Below are 18,282 nucleotides of genomic sequence, written 5' to 3' on the forward strand. Positions count from 1 at the left end.
CCGAAGAGTCTCAGAGCGGCTCACAATCTCCTTTATCTTCCTCCCCCACAACAGACACCCTGTGAGGTGGGTGGGGCTGGAGAGGGCTCTCACAGCAGTTGCCCTTTCAAGGACAACCTCTGCCAGAGCTATGGCTGACCCAAGGCCATTTCAGCAGGTGCAAGTGGAGGAGTGGGGAATCAAACCCGGTTCTCCCAGATAAGAGTCCGCACACTTAACCACTACACCAAACTGGCTCTCCACTTGCGCATTCAAGAAACATGTCAGAAATATGCCTGATACGCATGGAACTAGTTGCATTGTTCTTAAGCTCCCAGCCCACCAAACGAAGGTTGACTGAAAACGTTTAAAGTTGTTAGTCATAAAAAAACATACTAGAGTCCAGAACATGGTTTTGGAGTTGTGGCACACCAGCTCCTGGATAATGTCCTTGGCATAAGGTATTAGAAACAATAACCATCAGTGGGATCAACTGCCTAGCTAATGCCAAGTTGCACACATGTCCACAAACCAAACTAGAAGTACATCCTGTTCAAACTTCAAAGCACAGTCGATATGCCAGGGCAACTGTGGATGTGCCATATTCCTAGGAATGCATGACCAAGACCATGTCCACCCACTTGATGTGTGTCAAAGATACCACTGGAGAGTTGGCTGACAGAATGGACCAGCTGGTCAGAATGATCTCTGTGGAAAAGTAGCATAGATTATGTGTTCTTGGTGTTTTTCAAGAAATGCTACTCAGTGATGGGCATGCAATCATGGCACAACCCAACAGATTCTCAGCAACAAGTTGTCTTTGCTGAATGGTGAAACATGTTTGCCTGGAACTTCATTGATTTATAACCTCGTGTGCTGTTTGCCTTCTTCCCCAGTTTATATTGCAGGCAACAGCATGTTACCAGGACCTGGATTAATGAGTGCTGCATGGATAGCTTGGATTGTTTCTCTAAAATCCTATACACTTCTGAAGCCAACTGTATCTTCTCTTGTAGTAACCACCCTCCCTTTTCTAAACTACCATTCCACCTCAAGGGAATTAAAACAGGAACACCAACAGCAATTCAATTTTTTCAGCCAAGACAGTACAGTTTGCAGAAATGGCCACCTAGCTTTGTGCCCTTAATCTCAGAAACTGCAGAAGTTTGACCTTGTACCTGGGAAGTATGGAATGGAAAGGAAAATCTTTCTCTTATACTCAGTTTAGTCACTGGAGCTTTCTGCTGTCTTCCATAATAATTAGAAGCCAGAAAGGTCCACAGGATGCTACATGAGTGTCTGACCTTTCTTAGCTGCAAGTCAAAGCAATACAGAAGAGACTTTACATGGTCACAGGTTGAAACACATACACAGACACACACACACTGACTAGATCAATTTTGGGTTAATTTACAGATTAATTGTTAGCAGTAATTTTTGCTACTCACCATGTAAACAAAAGGAATTGTTTGGAAATACTGGCATGATTCCTACACAGCCACAGACAACAGAATGCCATTATACAAATGAAGCTTGAAAACCCATAGTCTCTAGCACTCCTTCCCCGTTTTCTTCATGGACAGTTCATGCAAGCTTTCTCCTGCAGCAAAACCATGGTTTGTAATGACATCTAAACCACAAACTATGGCTCATAAACATTACCTGTCTTGCTAAGAACTTCTTGCAGCTCTACCATAGAAGTCAGGACTGATGCAAGAAGGTCAGGACTAGTAAACCAGTTCAAAGCTTTAAGAGAATAGATTTGTTCTTTTTCTTGCCCTATAATACAAAAAAGTTTTAAAAAGCAATAGCATGTCACAGAAGCAGGTTTTTAAAATACTTCTCAAAACAGTATTATGAACATTATGAAGCAGATTTGGAAACTTATGTCAACAGTTACAACAAAAGAAAACCTAAAATTATTCCAAGACATTTTGAACTGTGTTAACAAACTGTTTTGCTGGTAACAAAAGGCAAATAATTTTCTGTTTGTCACCATCATCATTTGGAAGAATTCCAAAATGAGTTAATGTGCTCTTCCTGTATTCTATGAGCAGCAAGCTCATAACTACAAGGCATTTCAGCATGTTAGAAATTTGGCCATCACATACCCAAGGTTTGAAATGATCTTCACATTTATTCCTTCAATATCTAGGAATCCACTTTTTCTCTTTAGAAAGTTATGGCTGGAATTTCCCAGAATTCTTATAACTTTTCCATGGATTCTACACACAAAAAATCATAGTGCATCCTGCAATTTATCTACCCAAAATATAACAAATCTTGATAATTGCATACTGCATTTCATCTATTTAAACCATTTAACAAAAATTCAGGAGTACTTGTACAGACTATAGAACTAAACAGGCATTATTTACAAACTGTGGATACAGGGAAATCTAGTTTATATTAATCATGGTTCATGTCAGTGCAGATGTAATGCTACATCAGTTAAACTATGGAAGGCAGGGTGAACTGGGGAAAGGTGGGTGGAATGCCTGCACATTCCCCAATTCCTAAGCATGGTTATGTCTATACTAGCTTAGAGTAATTCAGATTCAATTTACCAAATATTCAAATAATGGGTGCCCCTGTGCCTTTAATACCACCACTGGGGCTTAGTAGTTTTAATTACTGCACTAGATTTGGCTTAACAGCTTAAACATTTTCCCCTCAAATTGTGAAGCTGATGCCCCCCATTGCCTTGGCATAATATAATTGTTATTTAAGTACTGAAAGTGCAGTTTGACACAAAACATATCAATCATTTGCTGATTATCTTACTTGACAGATTCTGCGCATCCTCCAAGTCTCCTATACAGACCAAAATTCCAATGCCTTCTCTAAAGCCATCCACCCAGGAGAAAAGGGAACTGCATGACTGGCCTAGCATCTGAAGCCTATTGGCTGCTAGCACTGCAATGACACCTTTACGGAAGAGACGTATCAGGCCTCTGTAATGTCTTTTCTTCTGCACCTTGTCCTCACAGTGCTTCTTCTCTTCTGTATCAACCAATGCATTGGCCAACATCCTAATCTCATGCTTGAAAACTTCACAGGCGTTGAATTGATCCTGAAGAAAGTCCCTTTGTGTGGATAAGGCACAGGACCGACTATAGAGAGGATACAAGGCACCAGACAACAAGGCACAAGCTGCCAGCAAAGCAATATGCTCCTTTTCAGTCTTTGTCAACACGTTTTTAAAGTGCAAATTTTCAAGGAGCAATTGCTCCTGTACTTTTTCCCCAGCAGCAAATTTCTCTTTGGCTTTTTCTGCCATTTCTTGATATTTCTGCAATGAAAAAAAAAATTATATACAAGAACTACCAACTCCAGTTTACATCTACAGAAGTTAAAACAATTTTGTCTATGGGTGAATCCTCCTGGATCAAGTCCTGGTATGACTAAAAGTACTGCTACACTCTCTAATTAGCCCTCTAAACCCAGCCGCTGTGGAGGCTGATTCAAAAGACAATAAAAGCAAAATGGTCTTCAAAAATACCCCTCAAATCTTCATTTTCTCCCCCCAGTTTCCCAATAACCAAGATAACCATAACTGAAAAAAATTCTGGTGCCTTAGTACAGTTATGGGTGTTTCTCTGAGGGTTCACCCCATAGTACAGCTGCAATGTGCAACAGGCCTAGCATCATGCATTCCTATCATCCAGTCATCACACATCCAGAATCTTGAGAGAAGGTTTCATGATAAAGGATCCATGCCATTGGCTTCATCCACATGGCAGGAGGCTTTTAAAAAGCACAGCAGCATCTCAGGTTGTGCTGCATTCTGCAGACGAATCTAAGAAAGCAGTATATGAAAAGCAGGAATGGGAGGTAAAAGCTGAAGCAAATAGAGGATATAAGCTGACGTTGAAGGTAAAAGCTACTTATGCAAAAATAAGTAACCTGGAAAAACAAACAAGGGCTAGCAAGTAAAAAACTGGAGATGCAAAGACTATGGGTGGGATCACATTGGGAATTTGGTGCAGCAGTATCCCTTTTATGCTCTTTTATGCATGCCAGAACTATCACACAGCCCCAGCCCGGCTGCCAGGAGAGGCACAGGCCGCACATGTGCAAGAGGAGAATTCAATAAGGATGGATGGGACTTGGGAGGCAAATGTGTGTGATTGAGCACATTAAATCCAGAGGAGAGGCGCGGCTAGGTCAGGTCAAGTATCTTGTGTGATCTCACTCTATATGGGCCTGACTAGGGGCTGGGAATTAGTTAGCAGTGATGGTACAAAATCTGCAAAAGCAACTGACTTGGGCCCTGAAAGTAAAACCCTCCTGATGCAGTGAACCCTCCAGATACAGCCAATTCAAAAGACTGGGACACTCCTTGCTGCTTAGTTTAGCATTCCCTGATCTGTGAAATGGGAAGGAGCTCAAAATGATTCCTGAAGGATGTTTGACTCCTATAAAGGCCCAGCACAATACCCAAAGTCCCTGGCACATGTACAGAGATCAAATAAATGCCAACATTCAACCTACCAAAATTTAAAATCTCTAGGAGCAAAATTCAGAACTCTAGCAGGTTGTATGTAGGGATTTATTTTACCTCTGTACATAGGGTTGCCAAGTCCATTTCAAGAAATATCTGGGGACTTTGGGGGTGGAGCCAGGAGACATCAGGGTGGAGCCAGGAACAAGGGTGTGACAAGCATAATTGAACTCCAAGGGAGTTCTGGCCATCACATTTAAAGGGATCGCACACCTTTTTAAATGTCTTCCTTCCATAGGAAATAATGAAGAATAGGGGCACCTTCTTTTGGGGCTCATAGAATTGGACCCCATGGTCCAATCATTTTGAAACTTGGAGGATACTTTGGGAAGAGTCACTAGAAACTATACTGAAAATTTGGTGCCTCTACCTCAAAAAACAGCACCCCCAGAGCCCCCGAAATCTCCAGATCAATTCCCCATTATACCCTATGAGAATCGATCTCCACATAGAGAATAATGAAGTACTCAGCAGACTTCCCCCCCCCCCATTTCTGGCAACACTGAAGGGGGATTGGCCTCTCTACTCACGAGTTGCTGCCAACTTCTTCAAAGTAACACAGACACCCCATCCCAAGAGGAAGCCTTTCAATCAGCGACTGAAGCCTCCCGAGGTAGAAACGCACATGGTCCTCTGGGGGCGGAGCTCCCTCCCCTCTGCCGGCCAGACTCCCCGAGGAGATGCCTGTGGCAGCCGGAGAGGACGCAAGGACTATGAGTCCCAGTATGCAACTCGCGAAGGGAGGCCGGACTGGAACGAATAGCAGGCCGGCAGTGGGCGGGTCTTTGTGACCCGGAGGAAGGGAGAAGCCTAAAGCCTGCGAGGGAGGGAGGCAGGCAGGGAAAGAGACACGGCGCCGTTTCCCCACCCCCCGCTTCCAGATTTTTGGAGAGCGGGGGAGGAGGTTGCTAATCCAGAGGTCCCCCAGCAGGGCAGGGGGCTTGGGAAGCCTATCTGTACATGTGCCAAACACTGTCCAAGTCTCTACTGGCAAAATCAAGACAATACTGCCATTTGCTGTGATGACATATACATTGGGCCCTAACTATTCACTGGAAAGCTCTGTTCTATTATTAGCCTGCTACTTAGGCACCAAATATTTGTTTGGGGGGGGGGGGGCTTAGTTCTGCAGAATAGTTAGTACAGTGGCTAATACAGGTCAACAGTGCAGTAATTCTTAATCATCTCATCTACAAGCCATAGGAAATGAGGACCATGATTCAGAAAGAACAATCATGCTGGTTTGCATAGCAGAAGCCACATGGTTGGGATAAGTTAGTTTAGCAAAAGAGAATAGTAAACCAGGGAAAACCTGGAGAGACAGAAATAGATAGGCAGCAGCTGGGAAGAGGGGACTAAAGGTGATCTTTTAATTACTTTGTAAATCAACCCCCTACTTATATATTCACAGATTAATTATGTCTCAGGCAGAATTGTATTTTCAAGAGAACACTCTTTGTTTTATTTGATCAATCACTTATTGTTTTAATTTTCACATACATAAAACCTGGAACTCAAAAAATGAATACATAAGAAGTTAAAAAGCAGCAAAGTATGTTAACTAATTTAATGATCAAAGATGCCTCATGATTCATGGCCTATAAACAAGTTGCTAAGAGTGTAATCATTTTTTAAAAGCAAAATAGATATTTTCCTTCCAAACTACAACATGGTTGGTGCTCCTGCTTGGCTAGCTAGCTAGAGATCAATGCATGTGAGCATAGACACCTAAGCTATTGCAAAGTTCGGATAAAGTGCAATCATGTACCTTTTCACAGTTCTGAGAAACAGTCACCAAGCTCAGACCAGTCTAGAGCTAATCTTTCCATACCACTAAGTGCTCCATTGTCATCCCCATCATAATCTTGGAAAAGCTTGCTACAGGATGAAAGGAAGCATTTGAGATTGCCCAGTGTCATTAAATACCTCTCAGCCTTTCTATATAAAGGGAAATATTGAATTGTGACAGTCAGGGCTATTTTTTGTAGAAAAAGCCCAACAGCAACTCATTTTCAAATTAGAGCACACCTCCTGATGTCACCATTGTTTCACACAAGACTTTTTAAAGAAAAAGCCCAGTAGAAACTCATTTGCATATTAGGCTACATCCCCTGATGCCAAGCCAGGTGGAACTGAATTCCTATGTGTTCCTGCCCCCCAAAAGGCCTGGTGACAGTACATCCTCAGCTGTTATAACAAGGTGCTTTCTCCTCTTACTCAGCAGCCATAATCTGACCACAACAGACTAGGAAAAGATAAATTAGGCAGAGGAAACATCCCCCCCCACCATTTAGGAAGTCATGATGGTAGAAGTTGGTTAAAAGACACTGGCCTGAGTACATACATAAATTTGGCCTCCCTTTTTTGTAAGTACATCAAGAGAGATCTTGGATATATATAAATTTTACAACAGGCCCAACTAGAGTTGCCAAGTCCAATTCAAGAAATATCTGGGGACTTTGGGGATAATGGAGACTTTGGAGGTGGGGCCAGGAGACATTGGGGGTGGTGTCATGAGCAAGGTTGGAACAAGTACAATTAAACTCCAAAGGGAGTTCTGCCCATCACATTGAAAGGGACTGCCCACCTTTTCAATGCTTTCCTTCCATTAGAAATAATGAAGGATGGGGCACCTTTTTGGGGGCTCATAGAATCGCCCCCCCTGTTCCAATCCTTTTGAAACTTGGACGGTGTTTTGAGGAAAGGCATCAGATGCTATGCTGCAAATGTGGTGCCTGTATCTCAAAAAACATTCCCCCCAGAGCCCCAGATACCCATGGATCAATTCCCCATTATTCCCTATGGGAATCATTCTCCATAGGGAATAATAGAGTGCTTAGTGGAGATTTCCTCCCCCCCACAGCTTTCTAAAGTGGGGGAAGGGCCTCCAAACTGGGAGAATCCCCTGCCCCTTGCCTCTCTCTCACATACACACACACACTTACTGGGTCTGGTTCCTCCACAACTTTACTTGCTCTGAAAACGAAAGCAAAACAAATGGAGGGTCTGTGCTCTGACGAAACTGCTGCTGACCCTTCCCCATGAAGCGCTTCCTGTTTCCTGCTCAACTTTAAAGGCACACATTTTAAAAATGGACCTGTTTGCAGGTTTCTAAACCTGCTGGAGCTCTAGAGGTACATGGTGACTGTGGGGGCGGGGCTTCTCCCCGCTGGCCAAATGGCTGGGGGTAGGGAGAAGTCTGTAAAACCGAGGGATCCCCCTCTGGGACCAGGAGATTGGGAAGCCTAGGCCCAACTGAAGCACATCCACTTGTTTTAAAATACACTTACAATCTTTCTTGTTCTCTTACAGCTTTTTAGAGATAATTTGTTCCCTCTGCCACATTTTCTGAATTGTAAAATAGAATGCTGCAAGTTAAAGTCATATATATTTTTAAGCATTCTAGTCAGTTATTATCATGAAACTGCGTAGTACATTTGAAAATTTGCTGTTGCAATGGTTTTTGACAGTGTAATTGCCTAGTGCTATATTGGTTCTACGTCTGGCTGATATCTGTGTTCTGGTAGGGATTTTCATTGTAAAGGGATCGTTGTTGATACTTGATATAGTATGCATGAAGAAGAAGAAGAAGAAGACTGCAGATTTAAACCCCGCCCTTCTCTCTGAATCAGAAACTCAGAGCAGCTTATAATCTCCTATATCTTCTTCCTCACAACAAACACCTTGTGAGGTGCGTGGGGCTGAGAGGGCTCTCACAGCAGCTGCCCTTTCAAGTTCCACTCTTTTACCAAGTCAGAGACTGAAAAACTTGTGGCTTTCAGAAAAGTGGAGTATAAATGGAGGTTCAAAGTGGCTTACAATATTCCATACTGTGTAAGGTAGGTGTAATGGACTGGAAAGCAGTTTGTGTGAGTGACAGCTGAGACACTCACTGTGATTGGCTAACCGCCTCCATGGTAACCAATGTAACAAGTTAAAGGAGGCAGGGAGAGAAATCTCCTCAGTTCAAGTTAAGTTCCAGTGGAGATCAGACTGAGAAGTCTGAGTGAGACTGCAGACTGGACAGTCTGAGACAGAGCTGGTTGTTGAATGGAGCTCTTGTCTGTAGAGAGTTTATTTGTGAGAAGGGGCTAACAGTGGCTCTTTCTGAGAAGACTCTCAGAGTTGTGGCACAGAGTGTCACAAGGCACAGCAAGGTTAAAGATTCTGCTGAGGTGTTCTGCCAGAACCAGAGGGCAGACTCCTGGTTGTAAGAAAGATCACAAACACACACACTGTGAGAGGGATAAAATGTTCCTGAAATCAGATAGCGATCCTAGCAATTAAAGGGGATTTGGCACAAGTGGAAGAGGTGTCAGTGTGAAAGACCCTCAAGGGTGTCAGAGTTCCGGGTATAGCTCTTCAAACGAGAGGGTACCTAGTTTGCTAGTGGGAAGGCTCTGTGGTGGGAAGTTCTTATACAAGTTCAGTCAGTCTTCTCTCAGGGAATGAGACAGTGTGTGGAGATAATTAAAAAGCTAACACCATCTATATAAAAGCTCTACATTTAAGAGTGTTATCCAGTGTGAGGGAAACACTGAGTGTTCATTTATATTTATATGTAACATCAGACTGCCAACAGAAAGTGTTCTTGAGGATTCTTAGTTTGATTTTCTGCCTACCAATGTTTTTAACATTACAAACCTCTGATATTATTTCCTTCCCAGCCTATCTGTATATAATAAAAGTTATTATTTGCTTTGATCTTAAACACACTATCTGTGCTATCATTTATTTCTGACAAGCTTAATTTGGGTTCTCCTAAGGTATGACAGGTGTGACAGGATTCAAAGTGGTCCCCTTTGCCCACTGACCCTGGCTCTTTCACAGTAGGGTTAGGCTGAAAGTATGTGACTCGCTCAAGGTAACTCAGCAAGTTTATGTGACAGTGTCAAGATTTGAACCTTGTCTGACACCCTAACCACTACACACTGCTGGAACAAGAGGTAATATTTTGATAATATTTTGTCCACAGTATGATGGGAATAGACCTTCCTGGGTAGTACCTCAGAGCAGAGGGTCTTTCCCAAGGAGAGTTTTTATTGATACTGACAACACACCAGCAGAACTATGTTGTTTATTATGAGGGTGGCTCTACACACCTAGCAGAAGGGGATAATGAGGAAGTCCTGCAAGTATCAAACCATATAGTAGTTTATATCACCACCTGCTCTTAGGGATGATGTGACTAAAACTGTTGCGCTATTGAAAACACTTGTTTTTGATACAGATTGTAATTTTATGGGTGGCTCAGGTTGAAGATCAGGAGAAAAGAAAGCAGAAACTAGAACAAAAATCAGGATTTTAAATGAATGTTCAACTCAAGTATTTGATTAAGTCAATTGCACATTCTGCAAAGGCACTTCTTGCCTGCAATTCAGATGTCCCAGAGAATTAGAGATTATTCATAATAGTCACCAACTAGGCGAACTACTGGGTTTGTGCATACCTTCTGCCTATCTCTTTTATGTGCTGGATCAAGCCTAAACCCAGAAATCTTAACCAAACTCCAACCAATCATGGAATCTGAATACAAGCATTTTAACAAACTGATGTTTGTTTCTTACTCCAATAACCCAGAATGCTGATTGCTGGGGGAGAAAAGTTAAGCTTGTTAGGGCGCATGCATTTGGATGCCATGATTAACTAATCTTGGTGCATCATGTGAAAGTGAAGGGAGACAGAAAGACTGCACATACTTCCTGACAAGTTAACGAAGTTCATAGGCATGACAAACAACTCCAATTTGTTTGTGATTTTTGCAGCAAGGTAACATGAGAAGCATCCCAAATAAATCAGTTGTCCATGGAAAAGAAACTGAATTTATTATACCTTCTACAATTCATGTGGTTTACCTGCATCAGAGCTTTAAAATTTAAGCTCCTTTTCCTAAAAGCTGCTTTTAGTTCTTCAGCACTGACAGCTACTATTAAAAAAAAAAAAACCAGGAAAAAATCAATCACACAAAATGAAGTAACAATTGTCACAATCTTCAGAGTACTATATAATTTGGCAGTAGTTCTCAGTAACTGTGCCAGAACAGGCCTTATTCAAAGAAGCATTTTATAAGGAAGAAAAGTGTTGTGTGTAACAAAAAATAATAATTAAAAAGCAAATTTTTGCAAACATTTTCTGATAAACATGATCAGGATTGTATAAACAAATAATAAAAATAAAGTGAAAAGGTATATAAATCATAGGGAAAGGATATGCAAACACCAAAATTTGTGTCTCCATGCTTCTATGTACTGTGCATAAAATATAAAACTAACATCTCATCTGGATATTAGCATTTTCTACTAGATAGAAATACTATGGTTAAATAGGTTAATAATCTTTGTAAATACATTTTGAAAAATTCCTTGTACCACGATGCCATTTCAAAATATAGCCTCAATTATCTACACAGGGCTGCAGTGCTATTTACTAATTTAAATGCCTGTGTAGAACCTGCTAACATACAATCAGGGTTTATAAAACAAAACTATTAATGGTTCTTGGCCCTTCTCGTCTCTGCCTTTTATGTGTCTTAATTTTAGTGGCTGCTCCTTTTATGTCTTGGTGATTTTTATATTTCTTCAGTTCTACTGGATTTTATTGCCATTTTATCAGTTTTACTTGTAAGCCTTCATGTGTTTTTTACAAAAAAAGGGAACATATTCATTTTCTTAGTAATTAAGTGATCATAATTATACGGAAGTGCAACTAACCTCCTCTTAAATCTGAACAGGCATTTATTAAAAAAATTTTGAACTCTTAAAATGGAAAAATCACCAAGATCACTGTTTTTAGAAGTACGGTCATTCTGCTTCTATTGTGATATAGGTTTAGAAAGGTAGACCGCATTTCTTCTCTTTAACAGGTTTGTAATTGTTTTCTACCCATACCTACATTGTTTCTAATATTTCCTTAGAACCTTAAAAGTACGATTCCTTGAAAGGAACAGCAAGGTTCCCGCCTTAAAAAGACTGGCAGCCTGACTTCCTGGAGTGGAGAAGCTTTGAGAGGTGGCTTACCAGGTTACAGCACTCTGTGGACTTCAAGAATCTGTTAAAAAAATTAGTCACTCCCCTGGAGAGTACAACTCTATTTTATCCTGTTTCATGCTGGGTCTTTATCCTTTATGTTGGCAAAAAGACAAGACTGCAAACTGGAGACTTAATGACACTTAGACTTCAAAAGACTCCACTTTATTTCAGGTATTTTCTTTTTCTCACTTACAACGGTCACTTTTATTTCACTGCATGCACCATGGTCTCTAATTCACCTGTTCTTATGAAAGCAGTGCTGCTCCTTAGTAAATCAAGTCAATTCTTTAAAGTGGAAGGTGAAAACACTCCCTAGACCTAGAGAATCCCCTTGCCTTTGTACTTTGTAAACCGGGTCACTTTTCTTAATGGATCTAATCATCACCACATATTAGCTTGGACATGGGTAAGGTTCTTGCTTATTTGACAGAACTTTGAATCTATTATCACTAACTGGATTCTATAGGTGCAAGCCGTGCAATACAGCAACAGTTAGTATTTAAAAATATTTTTTCTTTTAATGCTTCATGTGCCTTGTAAGGTAGACCGTTCCCTGATTGACAGAGCTAAGGCCACTTACAGTACAATCCTAAAGAGAGTTATAATCTTCTAAGTCCACCAAAGTCAGTGGGCTTAGAAAGGTGTAATTCTGGACAGAATTGCATTGTCTCAGTGAGTGCATAGCAGAAATGAATTTTAAGTACTCAAACACTTTATCAGCAGTTCTCAAACTATGACTTTGATCCAAAAGGGGGTTGTAACTCTTGCCAGCAGGCTGTGAAGCAGAAACCAAATCTGAATTTGCCTCTGCCTAATGTGCAAAATGACATGAAATTAGTCCTTTCCTCAGTAACTATTAATACATGTAAGTATTAAAATATAAAAACTAAAATATAAACTTTTTCAGAGTTGACAGATGTAAGATTATTTTGCTTTATGATGGGGACTGGGAAAGTAGCAAAGAATTACTTGCAAGTGGGTCCCAAAACACTAAGTTTAGAATTGGGTCCTGTTTCAAGAAGTTTGAGAAGTACTAATGAACCCTAGAGTACAGTTTGTATTTCACACCAAGATTGATGTACCTTCCCAATATGCATTTGGAATCTGGAGGAAAACTAGAGTTCAAAGGAACTCTGACATCAGACAAGGATGTAACAATTTGAACACAAAATACAAATTGTAGCTCTTAGTTTTATACTCATACTTATCACGTCACATAGTAACATCTTTATTAGTTAGTTCTTTATCAGCAGGAATTGTGGGTATAACAAATATGCTACCTGCCTACTAGGAAATGCAAACTAGGTTCTCATATTGCACAGAAAGTATAACAAAAAAGACAGGAGGATTCAGAGAGAGCGGGGCACATGATGTAGACACGGATGGAATCAATGGTTGATAAGGTGAACAAGAAAAGATTTAGTAAGAAGTAAAGCTGAACATTTTAGATTCATCTTTCTATACAGATAGCTTATAGCATTCTACAAAGCTTTTTTGTAGAAAAAGCCCAGCAGGAACTTATTTGCATATTGGGCCACACCCTCTGACACCAAGTCAGCCTGAACTGCATTCCTGTGCATTCCTGCTCAAAAAAAGCCCTGACATTCTAAGAGATTCAAGAATACATATATACATACATTTTAGGTTCCCTTTATGAGTAGCGTTTAATTGAATTTATGAACCTGCACCATTTTATTTAAGAAGATTAACCTATTGCCTACATTAGAGACTGAACCACTTTAGCACCAAGGTAAGCACCGTGGTGCAGAGTGGTAAAGCTGCAGTATTGCAGTCGGAGCCCTCTGCTCACGACCTGAGTTCGATCCCAGCAGAAGCTGGTTCAGGTAGCCGGCTCCAGGTTGACTCAGCCTTCCATCCTTTCGAGGTCAGTAAAATGAGTACCCAGCTTGCTGGGGGGAAAGTGTAGATGACTGGGGAAGGCAATGGCAAACCACTCCATAAAAAAGTCTGCTGTGAAAATCTTGTGAAAGCAACATCACCCCAGAGTCAAAAACGACTGGTACTTGCACAGGGAACTACCTTTACCTTTTTAAAGAAAATTTAAGGTGGGAATGCTTTCCTATATCAAAAATTCAACATATATTAAAAGACAGAATATCAGGAGAAGGCTAGAACAGAATATTTCGAAGCCTTCCAAACATTATAGGGAGCTTTGGACACGAACCATCCAAACACAGAATTCTTCCCCCTGCATGCTGCTGTTGACAAGAGAGGTCAGACTACAAATTTTGTCTAAATATGTGAATTTCAGAATCTCCAAGCAATTTCTCACTTCTAATGAGACAAAACAAGGAAGAGTCAACGCCTTCCCTCAAAATCCTTTGAACCTATATCAGACAGATCAATTTTTCATGACCCTTACCAAATCCAAAGGTGAGGCCCACACAGAAATTTGTTTTTCCCCCCTTACAACTAGGAGGAAGAAAGAGCATCATCGGTATCTCAATCACAGCTCAGAAAGATGAAATGGAGAAGGCACAGGGCATGGAAGAGGTAGAGATAAGACAGAGCTGCATTATGCTTTAGATAAATTGTTTAAGGCTTGGAGAAAACTGACATGTAGACCTCCTAATAGGATTGTTCCCTCCCCAACCCCCCCCCCCCAAATAACCATGGTCTAGCCAATTCTAACAGGCAGAAGAAGGGCAGAGTTAAGTGACAGCCAACTGGAAAGGGGAAGATAATAGACCATGCTGATTCTACACAGTGTACCTATAAACCTTTTATCTACAAGAAGAAAAGTATGTCACACTATCTCATCTACAGAATTTCTTCAGTGATCCACTTTCTGAAGTGTATAAACTCTACAAGTTAAATAGAAGATTATAAATGAATTTTTGTCACAGCCATATATGGAGAGATAATGTTAGCTGGTCCTTTGTACTTCAAGACAAGGACTGCAAAGTGGCCTTTCATTGCTCATAATCTCAGAAGAAATATAATGGGAGACACTGCCACCACTGCTAGCTAAAATAAGCACTGTGTATCAGAATAATTCATCTTTGCTGTCTCACTCAGAAGTGTAGAGATTTCTCTGGTTCAAGTGCTCTTTATTACTGCCACTGACTTGCCAAGAAACCTATGCCAGACACAAAGGTTCAGCATAAACTGAATTTCAATAACTTTAATTCTACAAAACCATAGGAAGAGTAGTCATCATGAAGGAAAAGCATCTGGTACTGTGTGTAATAATACAAAGAAACCAATGTTTGCACTCCGTAGGTAACTTTTACATGGCAACTAAAATGGGAAATACAACTGCAAAATCCAATTAAGTCATAGACGTTCTGGAATGCCTTCACACAGATTCATACACTTCCACAAGAAAGTAAAAGTTAATGGTTAAAAAAATCATTTATTTAAGCATACTGAAATTCCCAAGCAATTTAAAATTGGTTTGGAAACAAATCCACTGAAATAATATACTAAATATTTAAAGAATATATTTAGAAGTTTATGGTTTCCTGGCAGAAATAGTGTACCTGTGCTCTTGCGTGAACTTCCCTGAGGAGCCCAGAATATTGCTGTTCCAATTCTTTCTTCTGCTTCAGCCAACAGCTTTCTTGTGCTTTCATCTGCTCAGCTACTTTGTTAAACGTGTCTTCTTGAGTCTGCTGAAGTGCTTTCATGGCATCTGACTTGTTCTTACAAACATATTCAAGGTGAGATACCTGTATGATTCACATCATGAAAGTCCTTTGGTTAACTCCTTTTTAAAGGGAATGTTGAACCCTAATTCAAACCAGGACACTTGGAACCATGTTTTAAGACCTTGTGGCTGTTTTACACAACATAGAGGAAAATTAAGCACTAACTGGCACATGTCAGCCACCCAAGCTTGTGAAGCAGACAATATAGGAGTAATCAGATTTCTGAAATAATTGACAAGTGAGCACTCTGAAAAGCTCAATGAAACCTGGGATTTACCATCCCATCTAATTTCAGAAAGCCTTCAGTATCAAGCACTTCATGATTGTCCTACTGGCTAAAGTATCCTGTTATAGTGTTCACATTAAAAAGTTATGCTATTGTTTCAAAGAAGGAGCTTTACAAGTTTGCTTTATTCTGATCTGTTGAGAATATAAGGAAAGTTTTAAACTGTTTAGTCTGGCAAGCCTGCTTTATTTTATAGCATATTTCAATAGATTCAGGACTGTAATCAGAAGTTGAAGCTTCAGCAAATCAAGTGCAGTGTAAGTTAAAAGATTTGTATGAGATAAAGAAAATATATCTATGTAGGCATATGGTGTACTTGTTAAAAGTAAAATTTAAAACAATTTTATTACATATTATACAACTTGTGACAAAAATGTTATATCAAAAGGAATTTGGATACATTGACTTGGAACCTGTCTAGAATTTTAGCAGGTACAGGGGGTGATTTCCACCATTGCCTCATTTCCACCACTGCAATCCAAAATGGCCCCCAGAAAGATCCTGATGGACAAAGAGTCGCCCAGGAATATGTGGAGGGGAATCAGAGCTCTCTCAAGGAGAGAGGGGAGCAGTTTCACTGCAGCACCTACTTAAATGAAAATCATATTGTTCCTTCTCTAATTCCATAATTGCATCTAGACATATAAATAGATGAAGGAGTAACAGGGATTTTTATCAGTGTGTTTAAGGGCAAATAAGATTCCTTGCACTGTGTGGATGGGAGAGTAAAGCAGTTCTCTATCCATTATCTTAAAAATGGCAGTAGTGCCTTCCCATCCTGCCTACTTTTAATGTGCTGTAAAGTTCCATTCAGGAAGCTGTACCCAACATAGTTGCAGTCTATGGATCAACTGCAGTTGGTTTACATTTGGCAGTAACTCCAGCTTCAATCAAGCCCAAGATATGGCTGCATTTACATTGTTCCCACGGGGCTTATGTGGGTCAATGGGCTTGTACTCTGTTTTGGACTGCACTGTTAATGAGCTAGTCCATCAGTGATCTGTCAGCAATATACATGGTGACTCATTCCAAGCAGAGGTGTTTCAATATGTTCTACCAATTTATAATACCTACATCTTTTAAAAACTCATTTCAAACAGTGCATTGCTGAACTTGAGATGAAGAATAGCTCCAGCTTTTCATGAATGTTACTCCCTTCTTGTCCTTCAAGAGCAAATGGTAGTGGAGCCAAAAATCTGGCATCTTGCTACTTGACCATAAGATACAATGCAAACCCTATCAACAAACCAGGGTGCAAAAAGCATTAGGAGTTGGGCTGTGGTGCTATTCTTCCATAATAAACACAGTTTTCTTTCTTTAATGTTGACAAGACTGAATCTTATGACATGGAATGTTACTGTTGGGACTCCCTTGAAGAAAATATTTATCTTTTTTAAAATTCATGATGTATTTATAAACTATGCTCCATATTATATTTACAAATGTAAATATCAAAGAGCAACTGCCATTTCTTTGGAGCCCTTTTTTTTCCTCCTCCAAATAATTCCTCCTATTCACAAGCAAATGTTTTAAAGATGACTGTCCTTGAGTCAGTGCATTTTGTTTCTGTTTTATGCTGAGATAAAGAGTTGGTTTATTAGTGTAAATGACTAAGATCTTTGAATAGCTTCATCAGTAAGATTAATTTATTTTCTTTTAATTAGGTCCCTGTGGCTAACACTGGCTAGTAGTATTAGCAAGTCCTGCACAGAAGCTGGAGCTTGGAGACTTCATACAGACTTCAGTCACATTTACATGCCCACAGCAATGGCATCAAACTGAGCTGTAGACAAGTCGTAATTAACAGTATTGAATTATTAACACCCAAATTCTTTTTGAAATAAGATGAATGTCAGTCCTTTTTAATGATACTACAACGTGGACAAATGTCACTGGATTTAATAGAAGCAGCTGGTGCCTGAGGACAGTACCTTCTCATTAGCCTTGTTGAGGTCTAAGATCAGGACATCAACATTCTCCTGCAAGACTGTGCAAAGCTCTGGCCAGGAGAATTTATCCAGCATGCCTTCTGGTTGTTTCAGAAGCACACAGCCTGCTACCAAGTGCTGATATAAGGTATGAAGGAAAGTTAGCTTCTCCTATGAGAAGGGATTTTAAAAGAGGGGTGGGGTGGGGAGAGAGAAGAGACAGAGAGAGTTAACAGCAAACATTGCTCGAGTCCAATGAAATGTGTCATGTAAACAATAATGCATGTGTTTCAAAGGAATATATGACCTATGCTCAAATCATTAGTCAATAATTGCCCATTATACATACACACAAGGACTTATCCTGCAGACAGTCTATCAACTAGGGACCTTGCTTTTTAATCTTTGGTTCAGGGTCAGAATGCTGATTGTTTAAAAGGAATGCAGGATCAGCCCTTTGATTGTTATGTGGATCATAGCCAAATATTTTGGCTATTAATGGGAAAGTAACTGCAGTTGTCTCATGCAAAATCAAAAAAGGTCATATTAGATTTCTGTATAAGGGCCAAGATAAACATTACATTACGTTCTAGTAGACAGTACAGAAGGGAAGGAAGTAACCATTTTTTCAGGTGCAGCATCACATTTAAGGTAATGACTTGTTTGGCTCTGAGATGCATATGCTTCAAATATGTTGTGCCATGTATAAATACATACAGACACATCACATAGGAGAGCCAGCTATACATCTGTATAAGAGAAATCCATTATGGGGCAGGGCAAAGCCTCCCCCCACCCCCCAGCCCTGAAGATGTGGGAAGGGGGAAAAGTTGCTCTCTCAAGAGGAGGCAGCAGTGGTGTGGCCCTTTAAGAGCTTGTCATCAGC

General features: G+C 40.3%; 1 protein-coding gene across 2 annotated transcripts in view; it reads right to left on the reverse strand.

Moving 5' to 3' along the window:
• CCDC171 (coiled-coil domain containing 171) overlaps window positions 1-18,282 on the reverse strand; it is a 209,692-nt gene that overhangs the window by 115,995 nt on the left and 75,415 nt on the right. For both annotated transcript variants that reach the window (XM_060237258.1, XM_060237259.1), the window contains 4 exons: window positions 17,400-17,567; window positions 15,015-15,203; window positions 2,764-3,271; window positions 1,642-1,758 (listed from right to left, as the gene is read on the reverse strand). In XM_060237258.1, the coding sequence (XP_060093241.1) occupies window positions 1,642-1,758; window positions 2,764-3,271; window positions 15,015-15,203; window positions 17,400-17,567 (982 nt within the window). The remainder of the gene's footprint in view (window positions 1-1,641; window positions 1,759-2,763; window positions 3,272-15,014; window positions 15,204-17,399; window positions 17,568-18,282) is intronic.

This window comes from Heteronotia binoei, chromosome 4, assembly GCF_032191835.1.
Source record: "Heteronotia binoei isolate CCM8104 ecotype False Entrance Well chromosome 4, APGP_CSIRO_Hbin_v1, whole genome shotgun sequence".
Lineage (NCBI taxonomy): Eukaryota > Metazoa > Chordata > Lepidosauria > Squamata > Gekkonidae > Heteronotia > Heteronotia binoei.